Source organism: Excalfactoria chinensis, chromosome Z, assembly GCF_039878825.1.
Source record: "Excalfactoria chinensis isolate bCotChi1 chromosome Z, bCotChi1.hap2, whole genome shotgun sequence".
NCBI classification, from domain to species: Eukaryota; Metazoa; Chordata; class Aves; order Galliformes; family Phasianidae; genus Excalfactoria; species Excalfactoria chinensis.
In genome coordinates, this window is record NC_092857.1 from 29,924,273 (window position 1) to 29,940,986 (window position 16,714).

The following is a 16,714-nucleotide window of genomic DNA, read 5'->3' on the forward strand; positions in this document are numbered from 1 at the left end:
AACTCCCCTATATGCCCACTTCTCAGCAGAAGTTAACAGAAAAGCTTTGCACTGGACCCCCAGTCTGCCCAACAAATATGCTATGCTCCAGCATTGACTAGTGCTGCAAGGTACGAGCAGACTTAAATACGTGCATTATCTCCAGTCTCTGGGAGATTACTTTTCTGAAATCATAAATTATCTCCTGTTTTTGGCTAGGCTGACTAAATTCCTAAGTTTTGGATTTGAGCCTCCACATTTGACTCTTGATGTTTACAGTCAAAGAGCCACAAGTTGTTGCTGATCAATGCCAATTTCCAGAAATCTAATGGTTTAATAATTCCACAGTTTTTTGGGGCTTAAAAAAAAGAAATCATTACTTTTCCAGCAGCATTAAGCTGTGTGTTAGTATTCTTGCAAATTTTGTTGCTGTCTGAGATTCAGTTCAAACTATTATGTTTTCATTTACATTTTATAAGTGAACACTCACACTCATGGCAGTAAAAGAATCCTCAGGCTGAAGTGTCGTATCAGTAAAATTAGAGGTAGTTTCCAGGCTTCTGTCTTCTACAGTATTTTGTTCTGCCCCAGTATCACTCAGATCCATATCACATGACCCCTTGGTAGATATATCACTATCATCTGCATAATGTGAAGATTCCTCTCCAGAAATCTGTTGAAAACAGGAGGCAATAAACAGTCAACGTTGTTTTGAAGCACACTAAAATGTAAATCTTAAACGAAAACTAATCTCACAGAATCTAATCTCACAGAATTTAAACATGTTATTTCTAACATGAGTATTCTCAGTAGATTTCTAAAGGCATTTTACTACAGAATTTATCTGATTTCTGAGACAAATTATTCCATTTTATAACACCACAAATCAGTGAAGATAAAGTTACTGCTGAAGACTAAATTCTAATGTTGTGTCAGTAAATCTTTACTAACTCAAAGAAACGTCCACTCACGCATTCTCAAATAAGACTCAACAAGCTTCAGTGATGTACTAAAATTAGAACATTCAACTGTCTTTCTCACGTAGAAAAAAAAGGCAAGACCAAGGTTTTTATTCTCAAATCACTACCTAATTAAAAGTAATTTCGGACAGGTTACAGAACAATCATACAGTCTGATTATCCATATAACTGAGAAGAAATGTTTTGTTGTTGTTGCTGCTGTTTTAATATCCCTTCTATGCAAGGAGGGAATAGCAAAAAAAAAAAAAAAAAAAAAAAATCATTATCCAAAAAAGCCACACCAAGACTAAGTTCTCTATACAAAACTTGCTGACTCTCAAGATTATTTGATCACCCATTTCAAGTATTTTTAAAGGATTTTAATAATCACAGGCTTCTGAAAAAATACACAAATACTCCCTTGCTTCCAAAGTAATTAACTTTAAAAACACATAGGCTATTACACATTAGGAAGATGAATCAAGGACTAAGAGGTTATATGCAAAGGTTCTATATCGTTGTTATATATTCTTCTCAAAAATGCAGCAAATGTAGTCACAAGAATTTCTACCTTTATCTAAGATTTTATCCACCGATCCCTTTTCTTTTAATACATTTCCATAAAGTGAGAAAAACATGATTCTCCAGTTTGTTTTCCAGAATGTGTTAAATCAAAATTCACAGGATTTGGTGATATTTTGTATTGTTTTTCTTCCCACAGCCCTGGAATTTTTGTCTTTGACAGAGTGCCAACATGCTTGTTTCTATCCCAAGACCAGATAAAAAAATGGATTGTCTGTAAGCAACTGGTTTAAGTAACATCCAAGAAGATAAACGAGCAACGCCTAAATACTAATAATCTGCATGATGTAATCAATCAATGGAATTTCCTACTTTTTGATGACCACAACACCAGAACTATACTCTATCTAAATGAACTCAGAAAGCTTAAAAGACAGCCAAAGCACATACACCTTTAGCTCTGTTTCATATCCATTTTTAGACCAATGAGAGTATATTCATTACAAAGACTCAGATAGTACTCAACATAAGTGCATATTAAAGCATCAATATATGACCCATTAACATTTATTTCATTTAAAGAAAAGCCAATGCTTTCATTTTTGAAGGAAAGCAAAATTTCAAGAATTCATAGTAACAGCTGCATGTGACTTCATTAGAGAATTACTTTGACCTAAAATTATTTTTCGTCAGCTATCTTTAAATTGATGGCAAAGGCATTCATAATCTGCACCTCAACTGCCTCTGCAGTTATAATATCTCAGTATTCATCAGAGTATCCAATGGCTTTTTTTTTTTTTTTAACTGCATTTTACTGCTTCCAAACTTTTCTTTTATAAATTGATTTCCTTGCTGTGTTCACTTTCTGAAGTACTTCATAACTGCACACTATTAGAGATTACTTGAAGAGATCAAACTTTTCATACCGGTGCAAAGAGAAGAGTGGAAAGTCAGGACTATAATCTTAAAAAAAGAAAAAAAGAAACAAACAAACAAATAAATAAATAAAAGAATGGAAACCAAATCCTTGTTTAAGTCAATACCAAAAATTAATACAGACTTGGTAATGTCTCAACATGATATATTATGTAAACACAATGCCTATCTCATTAAATGCTTCTCAGCACGAAAAATGCATAATCCACTTAAGTAACAATTACAGGGTTAACAACACAATCTGCCTCAGTGGCACAGCAGAGATGTGCTTTTCTGTAGATTGGGAGAAGCCATTAGAAGATGAATTTAGCTTTTCAATCAGAGCGTTGTATGGAATGAATATACTCAGGGATAAAGGACAAAGGAAGATACTTTAGCTGTGGCATGAAGGTAAAAGCAGAAGCTACTCTGCTCAAGACCACTGACTGCAAAACCTAGAAGAAATTCCTACAACATTGCTTTCAAAGACCATCATTTCTAAGAGAAATTACTCAGAAGACCCTGGATTCCAGAAATAAATTTACAGATTGAAATGAAAAAGGAGAATGAAATGCTGCTGAGAGAAATAAAGCAGATTCTGATACAAACAATCACATGGGTACGTGACGAACAGGAATAAAGATAGTAATAGTTTTAAGAAACTTAACTTCATTTATTAAGTTTAAATATAGATGATTAGCAATTAGAGATTTGATATGCTACAGATTTAAATGCAGTAAAATAATAATTCATTCGAGAACACTGTAAGTTAATTAGAAAATATCTAATTATTACGCAGTGAAAAAACAAAGCTTAGGATGAAAATTTAATCTTTCCATATCTAAAGTACTGTAGAATTATGCAAATGTTTTATATTCTCACTCTTTAATATGTTCTGAAAAAATACCAATTACATTTCTGCAGAAGACTTATCACTGCAGCTTTAACATTAAAAACATCTCACAGAACTTTATCTGGTTATACAAAGCACAGTCCCAGTTTCCAACCTTCCAGCTGCTTCTCTCTCATACAGGTAACACCAACAGACTCAAACACTATCTTGAAAAAAGCTACACTTAAAACTTACAACAAATGTTGGTGCAGATGGAACTGGGACAACATGAAGCATTCATGTTTAGTAACACAGAGCCCTTCCACACTTGTAAGCAAGATAAAACCATTCTTCTTTTTACCTTGGGAGTTGATGCTATAAAAGGTAAGCCGATGTTTAAATCCTCACTACAGAAGGTTTCAGGTGAAAGTGATGCATTAGTCGGGAACATCAAAATCTCCGAAGCAAACTCAGATTCAAAGATGGGCTCAACAGCTAGACCAGCTCCGCTGGAGTTCACCTAACAACAGAAGCAATTTAATCAGCCAGGCTATCTGTAACCTTCACACCGCATAAGCCCCAAACACATGCACCTCGGTCACTACCTACTGACTCACTGTTAGCCCTTTTTTTTCCCCTCTCTGCTTCTACAATGAAGTTACATTTGCACATCACAGTAAGAAAAATTTCTACTTCTAGTAACAACAGACATCAACCCATCTTCAGAGGTTACAAGGAATACCTGATCTAGAACTAGAGACTGAACTAGAATGAATTGCAGGACTGACATTGCACACTGCCTCCTAAAAGAAACATGAGGTATTAGAACTGCTGTATGTTGGTGTAAATATTTGGATTTGTTTGGGACTTTCTTTTTCTTTTTTTGTTTGTTTGTTTTGTTTTTAATTGTTACTTTGTTTTACGAGAAGTAGCACTATAAAAATAACCATCTTTACTTACAGCCACATCAAGAATGCTTCTCCCCCATCTTATTTTATAGGTTTGGTTGCTTATAAAAAGGTACATAAATAATCCTCTGGAAGCTACAATGCTTTCCAAAAGGTATTTAAGTTGAATATAAAAAATGTTTTTTGGTTTTGCTTTGTTTTTTTTTTTTTTTTGTGTGTGTGTGTGTTTGTTGCTGTTGTTTTTTCCAAAATATTTATTTCTTTTACATTCCACAAGGAGGTGAACACAGACATCTCTCCCATTTTACATATGAAAGATTTTAAGAATTCCAGACATGGGCACTCCTTTTCACTTTGGAATCACTTTTCTTTCCTAAATGCAACACAATTAGAGACTCATATTTTCAAATACTAGAATAAAACTGTGTCTTAAACAACTCTGACCATGGTGCTTCACATACTGTATTATTATTAAAAGGTCCAAGTAAACACTGTATGGCAACAAAAACGTTCAGTGAGTTCAGAACTACAGCCATACTGTCAACTTATATGAAGCAGTTAAGTGCATAATCTGCAGAGATGGAACCGAAGTGTTGCTTTTCAACTTTTGTGGTTAATCATGCCACTAATTAATTCTCAGGTAAGCAACAACAATAGAAAAAATCTGTCCTGATTTCAACAGATTAATTCTTTTCTGGGGTATAAACAATCCGGTTTTTGTCTCATAGTAAAATATAGTTCAAACTAGTTCTTCAATGTTATTTACTCTCAATGCATCTTCTGAAAAACATGTATTAGTTATGCTGAAGTTAAGTCCAAAATAAGGACTTAATAAGGACAAAATAAGGATTGTGCAATAAACTGAAAGACTAGATAGTTAGATAGATGTAGCTATGAAAAACAAATCCTTCTGACTGAACTCTGCAAACATCCTCAACCTGGTGCTGTACGTTCAATTTTCAAATCTACATATTTGACAATCAGTTGATATATATGTCATGTTTCATTATTCTTCAGCCCTATTTTCATTATTTTAATATGAATCAAATGGTTGTACTGTTTGGGTTTGTTTTTTTCAGTGGGGTTAGGTCAGGGTGGGGGAGGGGGAAAGGGATGGGGATTGTGAGGCCACCGTGAGGGATTGTTACAGAGACCTATTTCCTTTAACCTTTCTATCTGAGTTCTTTCTAGTAACTTCTGGACTATGTAAATAACCAAATGCTCAAGTAGGCTGCGTTCTTTGTACAATATCTTTTGATCTTGCAAATCTCATAAGCACTGATTGATCCTGAAGTCTTAAACAATACTGTTAAGAGAAAATATTGGTAGCTTTGACATAGAGCATTCCTTGTAAGTCTGGCTTACGTGTAAAAAGAGTGTTCCCCAGAAATGTTCAAGATAGCTAGGAAAGCAGGTATTAATATACTATGAAACACAGGTAAAAAGATTTACTTACAAAACAGTCATATAAACATTTCTTGACACAAGCTAAGATTTTCAAAGGAATGCTCAATGAACGTAAGGACAAATGTGTAGCTAAGCTTTTCTGAAAATATCAGTAAAATTCTTCCACTTTTTTTTCAGCTACTGAGAGATCACTAGATAGACTCACAATTAATGCAAACAAACTTTCCAGACACCCATTTCTACCATATGGACACTTATCCCAACTACTGTGGATAAGTAATGTGGTGACAGTAAACACTAAAAGGTAAGCATAAACAGTGATAAGACAATCCTTTCCATTACAAAATGCAAAGGCTTTAGAAATCTTTGGAAAGTTGGGCCACTAACCAAAGCCAGCTCAGCATGGAAGAGGGCTGCATCAGCTGGCCCCTCCTCCTCAAGTGACTGGGCAGTGTAGAAAAAGCAATCTTCCTTAGCAGAGACACAGCCCTCTTCTGGTGAAAGCTGCAGAAAGAATGAAGCTCTGAGTTGGATGAGTGGCCAGGAAACAAAGTGTGCAGAGTGCATTATGAAAGGGAGTTTAGAAATGCAAATGAATACCACGTGCATCAAAGAGTTCATTTCAATCACAATTATAGAGTCAGGTAGATGAAAATTTGATATCTGCAGCCACAAAGTTTACAAGATTATTATTATGTAAAAAGCAAGAAAGAACCACTAACACTTACAAATACAGTGGTATAAAATCAATGCCATTCTTCTGATTTGAATTCAAAACAGCAGAGACACTTGTCCACATTAGATGAGTTTACTGTAGATAATTCAGGAAGATACAATGGTAGCACAGCAGTTTTTTAATTTAATGACCTGAGATGTCACTGTCAACAGAGTTTAGGAAGTACCAGACTTTTGTTATCCTTACATAATCTAGAACTAGATGTTTACTGTCCCGGGCAGTCCTCCATTTGAGTTTTGTTTGTCCTTCATATGTAAAATGTGACACCTCAGATCTGAAAAAATATGAAGACTTACATATGGAGGAAAAATGAGGTCTATTAGCTGGACGGAAAGTAAATGCACGGATGTATAATTGCACAGCATTCTTACTGACATGCTGCCTTCATAAACCTAGGTCTCCTAGATATAATCCTTTTTACCACTGAAAAAGATAACACAATCTAAATCTTAAGGTTAATCACCTCCTCTAAAAACTCATTAGGTATTTTTGCCTCAGAATGGCTAAAGGCAGTTATTAAATCTCATTCTTCAAACTGCTAGAGACTGCTTTTCAAAATCAATACCATTATTATTTATATTTGTACCAAAATATCCAGAAGGTTCTGAAGCATCTGAAAAGTTTTCATCTTTCTTTATACAAAGTAGGCAGCCTCTATACAAAGACTATACCTGTAGCAGACCAAAACTTGTGAAGAAGTACATTAGCCAAATTCCAAAAAACAACATTAAGTGACATTGAGTCATCACACATTTAGAAAACCTAGTAACTAACACAGAATTATGTCCAGCAAACAGCAGCCCAAAAAGACTGTGCTGGTCATAAGATGCTTCACTGTTTTCTCAGCTAGGAGACCCACATATTAGGTCCTGCATCATCATACCAGCCACAAACTACACAGGCCAGTCCTAAATGCAGGAAGTAACAGGAATCTGCATTTTTTTTTCCCATGTCACCCGCTGCATCCCAAAGCACACAGAGCATATACAGAAATCGGGATCATTATGTACCAGATTAAATGACAGGAAAAGTACCCAAAAAATTTCCAAATACTTACAGGCAGAGGTTTGGCAACTCCTATTTTAACTATTCCTGCTGGGGCTCCTTTCAGTGCTTGTACTGCTTCTTCCAGGCTGCCATTTTCCAAGCAGATATCATTGACAAACATAAGCCGATCTCCAGGAGAAAGTCTGCCATCTTGCTCAGCCACACCACCGGGAACTAATGAGCGAATTAGAATTATAGTTTTTGAAGGGTCGGCAGGATCCTATTTAAGTAAGAAGGAAGAAAAACATTTCATTTTATTTAATCCTTTTTTGTCTTGGTAAGACAATTCTTATGCATGTACGTTTCATGACCCCCAACACAGCTCTGCTACAGATGAACCACCTGCAGAGGCACAGACCCCTGTCCACCCTCTCCACATATTCATGCTTCCTACTACTTTCCATTCTTAATTATGAAAACTATTACTCTTTTCTAGGTGCCATTTCATCACAAATCTCCATTACAAAGTGCAGCCTGCATTGCAGCAAGTAATCAAACCTAAAAATGCAAATAATTCCTGCTGCAATAACACTGTGCAGACTTTTTCCACTCTTTGCTGTTTCTGAATACAGCCATACAGAGCTGACTGGGGAAATGTTCACATATGCTCTTTAGTGAAACAAAGGGCTCATTTCAAGAGCCACCCTGTATTTCATTGCACCAGATCACACAGCTGAGAAAGCATTTCTGAAGAGTAAAGTGCTGGTACACGCCTAAAACAAAGTGAAGTTCTCTTTCCAAAACAAACAAACAAAAACATGAAAAGCCTCACAAACTTCATTAAAAATCCCATCCTCCAGCACACTGGTGTTCTACAAATAAACTAACATCAAACTCTAAGAATGGGAAAGTATTATTCTGTTATAACAACTAAAACAGGTGCAGAAATATGTGTCAGCTACATTGACAAGGAACACCGGTAGCTGTTAAAACTTGGTAGAATCACAGAATTGTAGGGGTGGTAGAGACCTCTAAAGGTCATAGAGAACAGTTCTCAGCCCACCTCACCACACACTCATCTATCCCACATTTTCTCAGCTCTGATACCAGAATGTTATGGGAGACGGTATCAAAAGCCTCACTTAGAAGTCAAGGTGAATGGCATCCACTGCTATGTAGACAGCATCCACTGTTTCCAAAACAATTCACTTGCAGGCACAGAAAAATATGAGAAATGTAACATTGTACAGTTAATAATAAAATAGTAAAGGAAAGAGAGAAGCAAACACCTGCAAACTGGCAAGCAGCTGCAGTAATTTTCCATGTCAAAATGTCCACGCCAAAAAGGATGCATACTGTAAAAGCAGCACCCAAAACTGCGGGATTTAGAAAGTGATGAAAACAAAGGTGAGAGAGAAAAGTGAAGGGTGGAGGTGGGGGTCGTCTAGAGGGAAGGAAGCTAAGACCACCCTTGATAACTTGGGGCAATTAATGCAGTAAGGAAAATATCATGTGGCAATGAAATACTTCACAAGATGATATACGGTAGATATTATGTTTGGACTTGAACACTGACAGATTTGCCTTCACTTTAAAGACTATCTATAATGCCATCTGGGATGACACTGCATGTCATATTTCATGAAAAATTGAACAAGAGGAAAATGTTCCATTGTACTTTATTCTTACATCCTTCAAGTTTTTCCTGGGGTAAAGAATGATGTAAACTTTCTCAAAAGCTTGCCAGTATATAAAACATGATAAGTATATTAGTACAAACACAGCCCTGATTAAAGTCAACATTCATTGAAAATTTATTTAAAAAAAAAAATAATAACATAGAAAGTAAAATATAAGCAGAAACCTCACTGCAAATTTAGTTTGTTGCTCACACTATCAGGTGGAAACATAACCTTCACTGACAAACTGAATTGTTTTAACCTCATCTCATGGGTGAGAACACAGGATGAAACAACAGCTATTATAAAATAGACAAAAACAAAGGTAAGCAAGGTTCAGAAAGCTATGTAGTCCTGCATGATATAATACAACTCACACATGCAAAATACGTACAACATAAGGTATTTCCAACAGTCTTTAAAAAACTCAGTGCTTTAAATAACCACACTGACAATCACAGCTTGTGCCTGTACTGCAGAAGAGGCTGAAGCAAAAGCATGTTTTATTTTATGCTGATATGGATTCCACATACTCAAGCTCAGCTATGGAGCCTCACCGCAGAGCATTAGGAGTAACACACTAAACCATAACCTCCATATACATAGATACTCGACAAGTCCTATATATTTCAAATTAATAAAACTCCTCTGTTCATCACATTTACCTGCATGCAAATACAAAATATTTATGAGGCATAGTTTATTTCTAAGCAGCGCACCATCAGAATAACTTCCACCTACAAGTGATCTCACACTGTCCTTTTCCTTAGGGCCAAGATTCCTCAGAGACCTGTTAGACCATCAAATACCTTGGCAAAAGCCTACACTGACCCGAAGAAAAGTTACTTAACTTTGCTGAGAAATTAAAAAATATTCACTGTGATAACTGGAAACAGAGGCAAGACATTAGTTGGAACCTAACCAAATGCAAACAAGAGACAAGCAGACAGGTGTTCTGATACAGAGACACAACAAGAATTGCAGCTTGAGATGACTGGAAATTTTGAAACCAAAACACAAAATTAAGAAGGACATCTAGGCACATCCTAGATAGACAACAGCTAAGTATGGGATTTCAGAATTACCGTCCTGTATTTTAGTAAATCCTGCTTTAAGCATTTAAGTCCTTTATTGGATCTTGCTCTAAGCAAGGGCAACCTCACTGCAGATGCAAAATTCAAGGCAAGATGCCTGAATATTCTAAGATGTGTAAATCACCACAAGTGAGGCACATCAGAGGGTCAGCTTTCCCAAGATGCTAGTAATTTACTCATTATTTATTTTTAAGGATAAATCATTACCATTAGAACCTGTAAAATCATAATATCATAAAATGGTTTGGGTTGAAAGGGACTTTAAAAAACCACCTAATTCTACTCCCTAGCAGGGACTTTTTCCATTGGAACAAGTTGCCTAAAGGCCCATCAAACCTGACTTTTCACACTCGCAATGATGAGGTATTCACAACTTCTTTGGGCAAGAGACTTAGCACTCTTATGAAAAATTTTTTCCCTCATAGTCAATCTAGTTCCGCCTTCTTCCAGTTTTCACACTGGAACTGTAGCCCCTTTCAGTGTATGTCCCAGTAAAAAGTCTTTCTCTATTTTTCTTAAAAATCCCTTTCACGCTGAGAAAAGCCACAATAAAGTTTCAAAAGAGCCTGTGAAGAAGGCCAGGAAGACTTAGCTATGCTGGTCTCCTATGCATTTCTTACACATGGGGATTAAGACCTCCTTTTCATAGGGAGCTGCCTGTCCTGTTCTCCTTTATCCCTAAGAGCAGTTCATTTCCCAGGGAGTCCTATCAACTGACGTTTTAGACAGATGGAAATTCAGTCCTAAAATTAAAGGTCTTATTTTACTCTTCACCTGGCCCATATCCCTTCAGATCATGGATTCCACAACATCATGATTGCTGCAGCCCAAACAGCCGCCTATCTTGACCTCTCTATTTCATCTGCATTGTTAAGAATCAGGTTTAGTAGTGATTGGGCTATATATCACTCCTGATTGGGCTATATGGGCTTAAGAAGCAATCCAAGAGTCTCCTGGACTGCTTAACATCTGCTGGAAAAGCAGCACAACCAGCTATCAGGGTGACTGAGGTACCACAGCAGGATCAGAGCCTGCAAACACAATGCCTCCTGCAGCTGAGTAAGTACATTTCATTAGCAGGTTCCCCCTGACCAGGCAGCTTGTAGCAAAACCCAGCTATGAGGTTTCCTTGTTTGGCCTTAATATTTACCAACAGCTTATCCACATGCTCACATCTGTTTTTTGAAGTCAGCTCTGTGCAGTCAATCAATTTTTAACGTAGAGGGTGAATCCCCACCCACCCACCCCCCCCCTTTCCTTCCTTGCCTATCCTGAACAGAGGTATATAGGTATATGCCATTGAAAACAGTGCTCCTATCATGTGATCCACTTCACCAGCCTCCAGTGATCATGATTAGATCACAGCTTTCTAACTGCAGAGCAATTTCAAATTCCTCCCGTTCTTCACCCATGCCACATGCATTGGTATGGAGGCACTTCAGCTGGACTACTGACTGTTTCCTCTTTAGATGTATGCATCCTAACTCATTTCAGGCACTTTACACATTACCTTGCTGATTCCTAATTCCTCAGTGGCCCCTGGCAACTCCCTATTACTCAGAGCTGTCATTATTTTTCAAATTAAAAGCTCTTCTTGTAAGCTTGGCCAGCTTGTTGGAAAATATTCTTTTCCCAGACTTAGTACGATGAATTCCATCACTAGTTGCAATACAGCAAAAGGAATAAGCAATGTAGCTGGTAAGATGCTTGTCAGGAGTGACATCAATTCAGCTCTACTGTATTGGCTTTCATTAACATTTACCATTAAAATACAAATACTTATATCATACTGTGAGACCCAAATGATACCAAGTATTCTGTTTCCTACTCAAACAAAAAGGAATAAAAGTTACCTGGTAGTCCAGTATGCTAAATCCAAGTCCCATACTTCCTTTCTCCAGCTCAGCATGTTGTACTTCTGCTTCCCACATTGTGATAGAAGAATTCTGCACCTCTTCAATACTCTGAGCTGTGAAAGTTTCCATAGCTGTCTCTTCTGTGTTCGAAGAGCCAGTGAATCCAAGATCTATATAAGCCTGCTGAAACACAGGGAATGTTAAACAACTGTGAAATTGCTGAAAACATTCATAGAGAAAGAACAAGATAACGGTTTTCAAAACAATGTGAAAGTGCAAACATTCCACAGAGTAAGAAAACAAGTCTGATTAAGTCTAGCACAGAATTAATGCCTTTGAAACAAATTATCAATGCTGCAAATGTATGACAGGTCAAATTATTTACAAAATGGAATTTCTGTCAGACAAAAAACTTCAGAAAATCTTGTTAGTATCTATGTGCTCAAATACAAAGAAAATATCTGTTGGTATGCCTATAAATATGCTCCGACCAAAACACAGCTGCACTGAGTGAGAGTATATGATTTCATAACAAAGATTTGGAAAAATCAGCTGAATGTTTTGCCTTATCCAGAAGTTGTGTCTTTCTTTCATATAAATGCTGTGTTTTGTTATATCGAACGCCACTTCTATGTGTTTATCACATCAGGTTATCCGGAGCTTTTAACTTATGAGCGACAGAAGCTGGCCAGCCATGAAGCACATGTTCATTTCTACTCAGCACAACACAGAAGTTAAGTTCAAAACCAGCTGAAATGTAGTCAGACTCTAATAAAGCCCACCTGACGAACAAAATCCAAGTAACCTATGTAGATAGTGCTGTGTCTTGAATGATGTCTGTACATGGCCTACCAGTATGTACATCTTCTGGTTGGCCCAACATACAGCTAATGAATACAATTTGCTTTTTTCTATTTATTTGGTTCCAACACCTAAAATATTAAAGAGGTATTTCTAATCTTATAAAAGACCTCTTCCTGTTTTTCTTCAAAGAAACAGTCTTTTTCTTAGGATTTTTCTTTTTCTTTTTTTAAATACCTTTTCTGTGAGCTGGACCTCAGATAGACTTAAACTCTCCAGTACTTCAGTGTGATTGACAGAGGGAGCCACTGGACGGCAGCACACCATTGTCACTTTAATTGGCAGTTCTTTCAAGATATTGACCACATCCTTGTGATTTTCTCCAAGCAAAGAGATCTCATTTACCTCAAGAAATGAAGAATGGACAGTTTTTAGTAAAAGTACAATGAACAAACATGAAAAAAAAAAAAAAAAAAACAAACAGAAAATAAATTATTTACCTAATTTTTTATTATTATTATATATTTATTTATTTTACAAAAAGCTTGAATAAAGATTTTCATCCCTCTGCCTCTACTCAATCTGGAGTTCAGAACAAGTCACCAAGGTAAGTTTTGAGCTGGAGAGGCTCCTAAATTGTGGGATGCCATCTTACAAACACTGCATACTCTGTCACTTCACAGAATCCCTGAGTAAAGCATGAAATACACAAATATGAAAAAAAGCAATACTAGCTGACTTGCATGGAAACAGGTACATTAACCACGAAAAAATATGGATTATGTTGATTTCTCTGAGCCATGCAAAGCAAACTCACATCTTCATTCTAAGAAAGAAATTTAGAAAAGTAAATAAACCACTGTTTTATTCCTTTCACTGTAAGGGATATTTCTAGTTAACTTCAATGCTTTTGCTAGATATTCTTTCATGGTCTTCAGTTTTATCTGGAAAAATCAGCTATGAGCTGAGATATGCAACTAAGCACATGTAGTCACATAAAAATGCCTAAGTACCTATGAAGTGACTGCTGAAACAATTCCAGTTATGGCTGGCATGAGGTTTAGACATGCTACATTCCCAAAACTGTAACCATTGAGAAGCAAAACACTTCTCAAAGAACCTACTAAAAGTAGACCAAGTATGTGTTTTTCTTACTTCCAGAAGCTCATCACCACTGAACAGCTTGCCACTTCGTCCAACTGGCCCCTCTGGTAAAATTGATCTGATGAAATGATGTCCCACTGTAGCTTCAAGGCTTATTCCTAGCCCACTGCTTTCACTGAATTTGTTAACCACAGCAACCTAGGAGATTAAAAAATGAAAAGGGTGCTTTGGATACATTTGCAACCATATCTGTAACTTTCAGATGCAGTTTACATACAGGGAAATCATTACTTCAGAAAAGAGAAAGTAGAAATACTGCAATTTTTAATGCAGACTTTTAGACTGCAAACACGTGTATACTTCTCAGTTTAGGTCTTTCAACAACACTGTTGAAAAACAGCAGCAACAGATTAAAAGAAAGAATCCAACTTAAACTTTCCAATACAACAAAAGCACTGAGGGTAAAAAAAAAGTCCATGAGTTTGAAATTAAAATCTATAGCCCACATTCAGTGAAGTTTATGCAATCACAAGCTACTATACTACTGTGGGAAGCAAACAATCATTATGGAGTCACAGAGTGTAATCCAGGAACCATGACAGAAAAAAACCTATTTGGCATAAAATGACTATATTGCCTTGTGTGGATAAGAAGTGAGCACCACAGACCCATTCTTTAACCTGCCTTTATGCAGTGATTCAGACTCTGAGGCAAAAATAAGAAGAAAAAAACAAAAGGGAATACAAATTGAAAGACAGTCCAATTCAATGTGATTCATGCAAAACAGGAAGAGGCTCTGCATATTCACATTTGTATAACAGGAAAAATGCTTGGATCAATGGAGAGTCTTGCAGTAAAAACTACAGCTTTAATCGCACACATTACTTCAGCACATGCAAGTGGGAAATGTATACAACAACAGTGTATCTAACTGTAGATATCTCTGAAAAAACTACTTCAAAATTATACACCAAAGTGGTTAAATTCTGAACTCAGATACTGCATTCCACCTGCATGTGCAACAAATGTCCTAGGCATTATTTCTATCATTACACTGAACAGTTAAGTCAGTATAAAGAATTGGATAGGAGATTTCAAGGTCTAGTTTGAATTTTGGCCTTTAAACAGAGTAGTGAAGTTTACTTCAAACACTGGTTTTTGTCTAACACACATTACCCTCCTACCCAGTGTTTACAGTTTGCTAAGCAGCACTGTATAGAGCCAAGGCCATCCTTAGGAAGCGGCCGAAGGAGTTGGGAAGGAACAGAATTAGGACAGCTGACTTAAACTTGCCAAAGGAGTATTCCATACTGCATGATTTCATGCAGAAGGAGTTTTGAAGGGAGTGGGAGTTCGTATCTCTTCTGTTGCTTGGGGGCTAGCTGGGCATTGGTGATGAGCAAATGCTTGCACAACCCTTGTTATATACACTTACATAACTGTCATAATTATTATCCTTTTCCTTTTCTCTATCTTGTTAAATAGTTTTTGTTTGTTTGTTTTTTCCCTTTTTTTGTTTTGTTTTGTTTTTCCCCCTCAATCCATGAGTTCTACTTTGTTTTTTCAGTTCTCTCCCACATCCCACTGGGAAGGTGGCAGATGGGTGCAGGTAAACAACTGTGTGGTGTTCAGTTACCTGTCAGGTTAAACAAAAACATTATTTTGCCAACATCACTATAAATAAATATATATATATATATATATGTGCAAAATTTACCCCCAGAACAAAAACATCACTACAGATTAAGGGGCATGTGTGTAACTTTTTATAAAGGAATATATTATATACATATTTGTATGCAAACATAATAATAGGTGCACAGATTCAAGCACAGTTAATAACAATTGCAGTTTACTTACCACTATTTCATAATTTGACCCCATTATCCTCTGCCATTTCGCCTTCACAGCTGCTTCGTCTGTAACACTCAGCTGGAAATCTAGAAATTATGTCTGAGATTACTACGACAAAAACTAAAATCTTCTGTTTATTTCTATCACTGGTAAAGCGATACACCATGCAAGACTGCACAATCAATCCATGATGCCAGCAGACTCCTAAATATGACTAAATACTTGACATGTTTTGTCTCATTGAGTTTGGGCTTGCCTAAGAGAAAACTTGCAGAACAGATGCAAATTATTTGCAACTTGCACAACTTGCACCAAATCTAACTGCAGTTTGAAAGATGAAGTTCAACAAAAACATTTGTCTTAAATGGCTGGGAAGGAAGAAAACATTTAAATTAACCTCAGTGTTCAGAAAGACAAGCAGGCTCAAAGTAAATGAAAGTCGTTTACATGCCTCAAACATTTGTTAAGTCAGACTTCATGTGGGCTGATCAGATTGATCCAGTGGGATGGCTAAAATATTTACAAGTACAATACTGAATCCAGTTCCTTTTGGACAGACCCTACATTTTATAGAGAGTAACCAAGGAAGAAGTTTTCAAACAAAATCTTGAAGTATAAGCATGACTGATGAAGATCTTTTAAACGTTTAGGCCCTAGAGGGCAGTGAAAGAACACATGGCAGCTTTTTTTTTTTTTTTTTTCCCATTACATTCACTTAGGACCACCCAGATAAAGGGAAGTAACTAGCTAAATTAACAAAGATTAATTAATTAGTAAAAAATAATAATAGCAACAATGAAATCACTACTGGAATGGAAGGAGGAGAGAATAATCTCGACGCTAAGAAAAATACAGTGACAGGCTAGACAGAACAATGCAGCAGGCAGCTCTTAAACTGACTGAATGTTTATCTCCAAGCTGAAAAAACGGGAATTATTTTCTCCTGCTTATTTCTTCCTCATGCAAAATATTTAGATTCTAAGGCAGGAAGTAAACAAAGAAACAGACAAACAAGAGGCAGTACTTAGATTAAATAGTACAGCAGATTTAATGGAACTCTATACATTCAAGGTTATCGGCC

General features: G+C 36.5%; 1 protein-coding gene across 17 annotated transcripts in view; it reads right to left on the minus strand.

Moving 5' to 3' along the window:
• Positions 1 to 16,714, minus strand: part of MPDZ (multiple PDZ domain crumbs cell polarity complex component) — a 95,983-nt gene that overhangs the window by 46,189 nt on the left and 33,080 nt on the right. For 12 of the 17 annotated variants that reach the window (XM_072359170.1, XM_072359167.1, XM_072359173.1 and 9 more), the window contains 8 exons: positions 15,640 to 15,719; positions 13,831 to 13,977; positions 12,913 to 13,080; positions 11,872 to 12,057; positions 7,316 to 7,525; positions 5,910 to 6,026; positions 3,569 to 3,727; positions 470 to 652 (listed from right to left, as the gene is read on the minus strand). In XM_072359170.1, coding sequence (XP_072215271.1) covers positions 470 to 652; positions 3,569 to 3,727; positions 5,910 to 6,026; positions 7,316 to 7,525; positions 11,872 to 12,057; positions 12,913 to 13,080; positions 13,831 to 13,977; positions 15,640 to 15,719 — 1,250 coding nt within the window. The remainder of the gene's footprint in view (positions 1 to 469; positions 653 to 3,568; positions 3,728 to 5,909; positions 6,027 to 7,315; positions 7,526 to 11,871; positions 12,058 to 12,912; positions 13,081 to 13,830; positions 13,978 to 15,639; positions 15,720 to 16,714) is intronic. The other 5 variants (XM_072359176.1, XM_072359177.1, XM_072359174.1 and 2 more) reach the window with 2 other exon arrangements.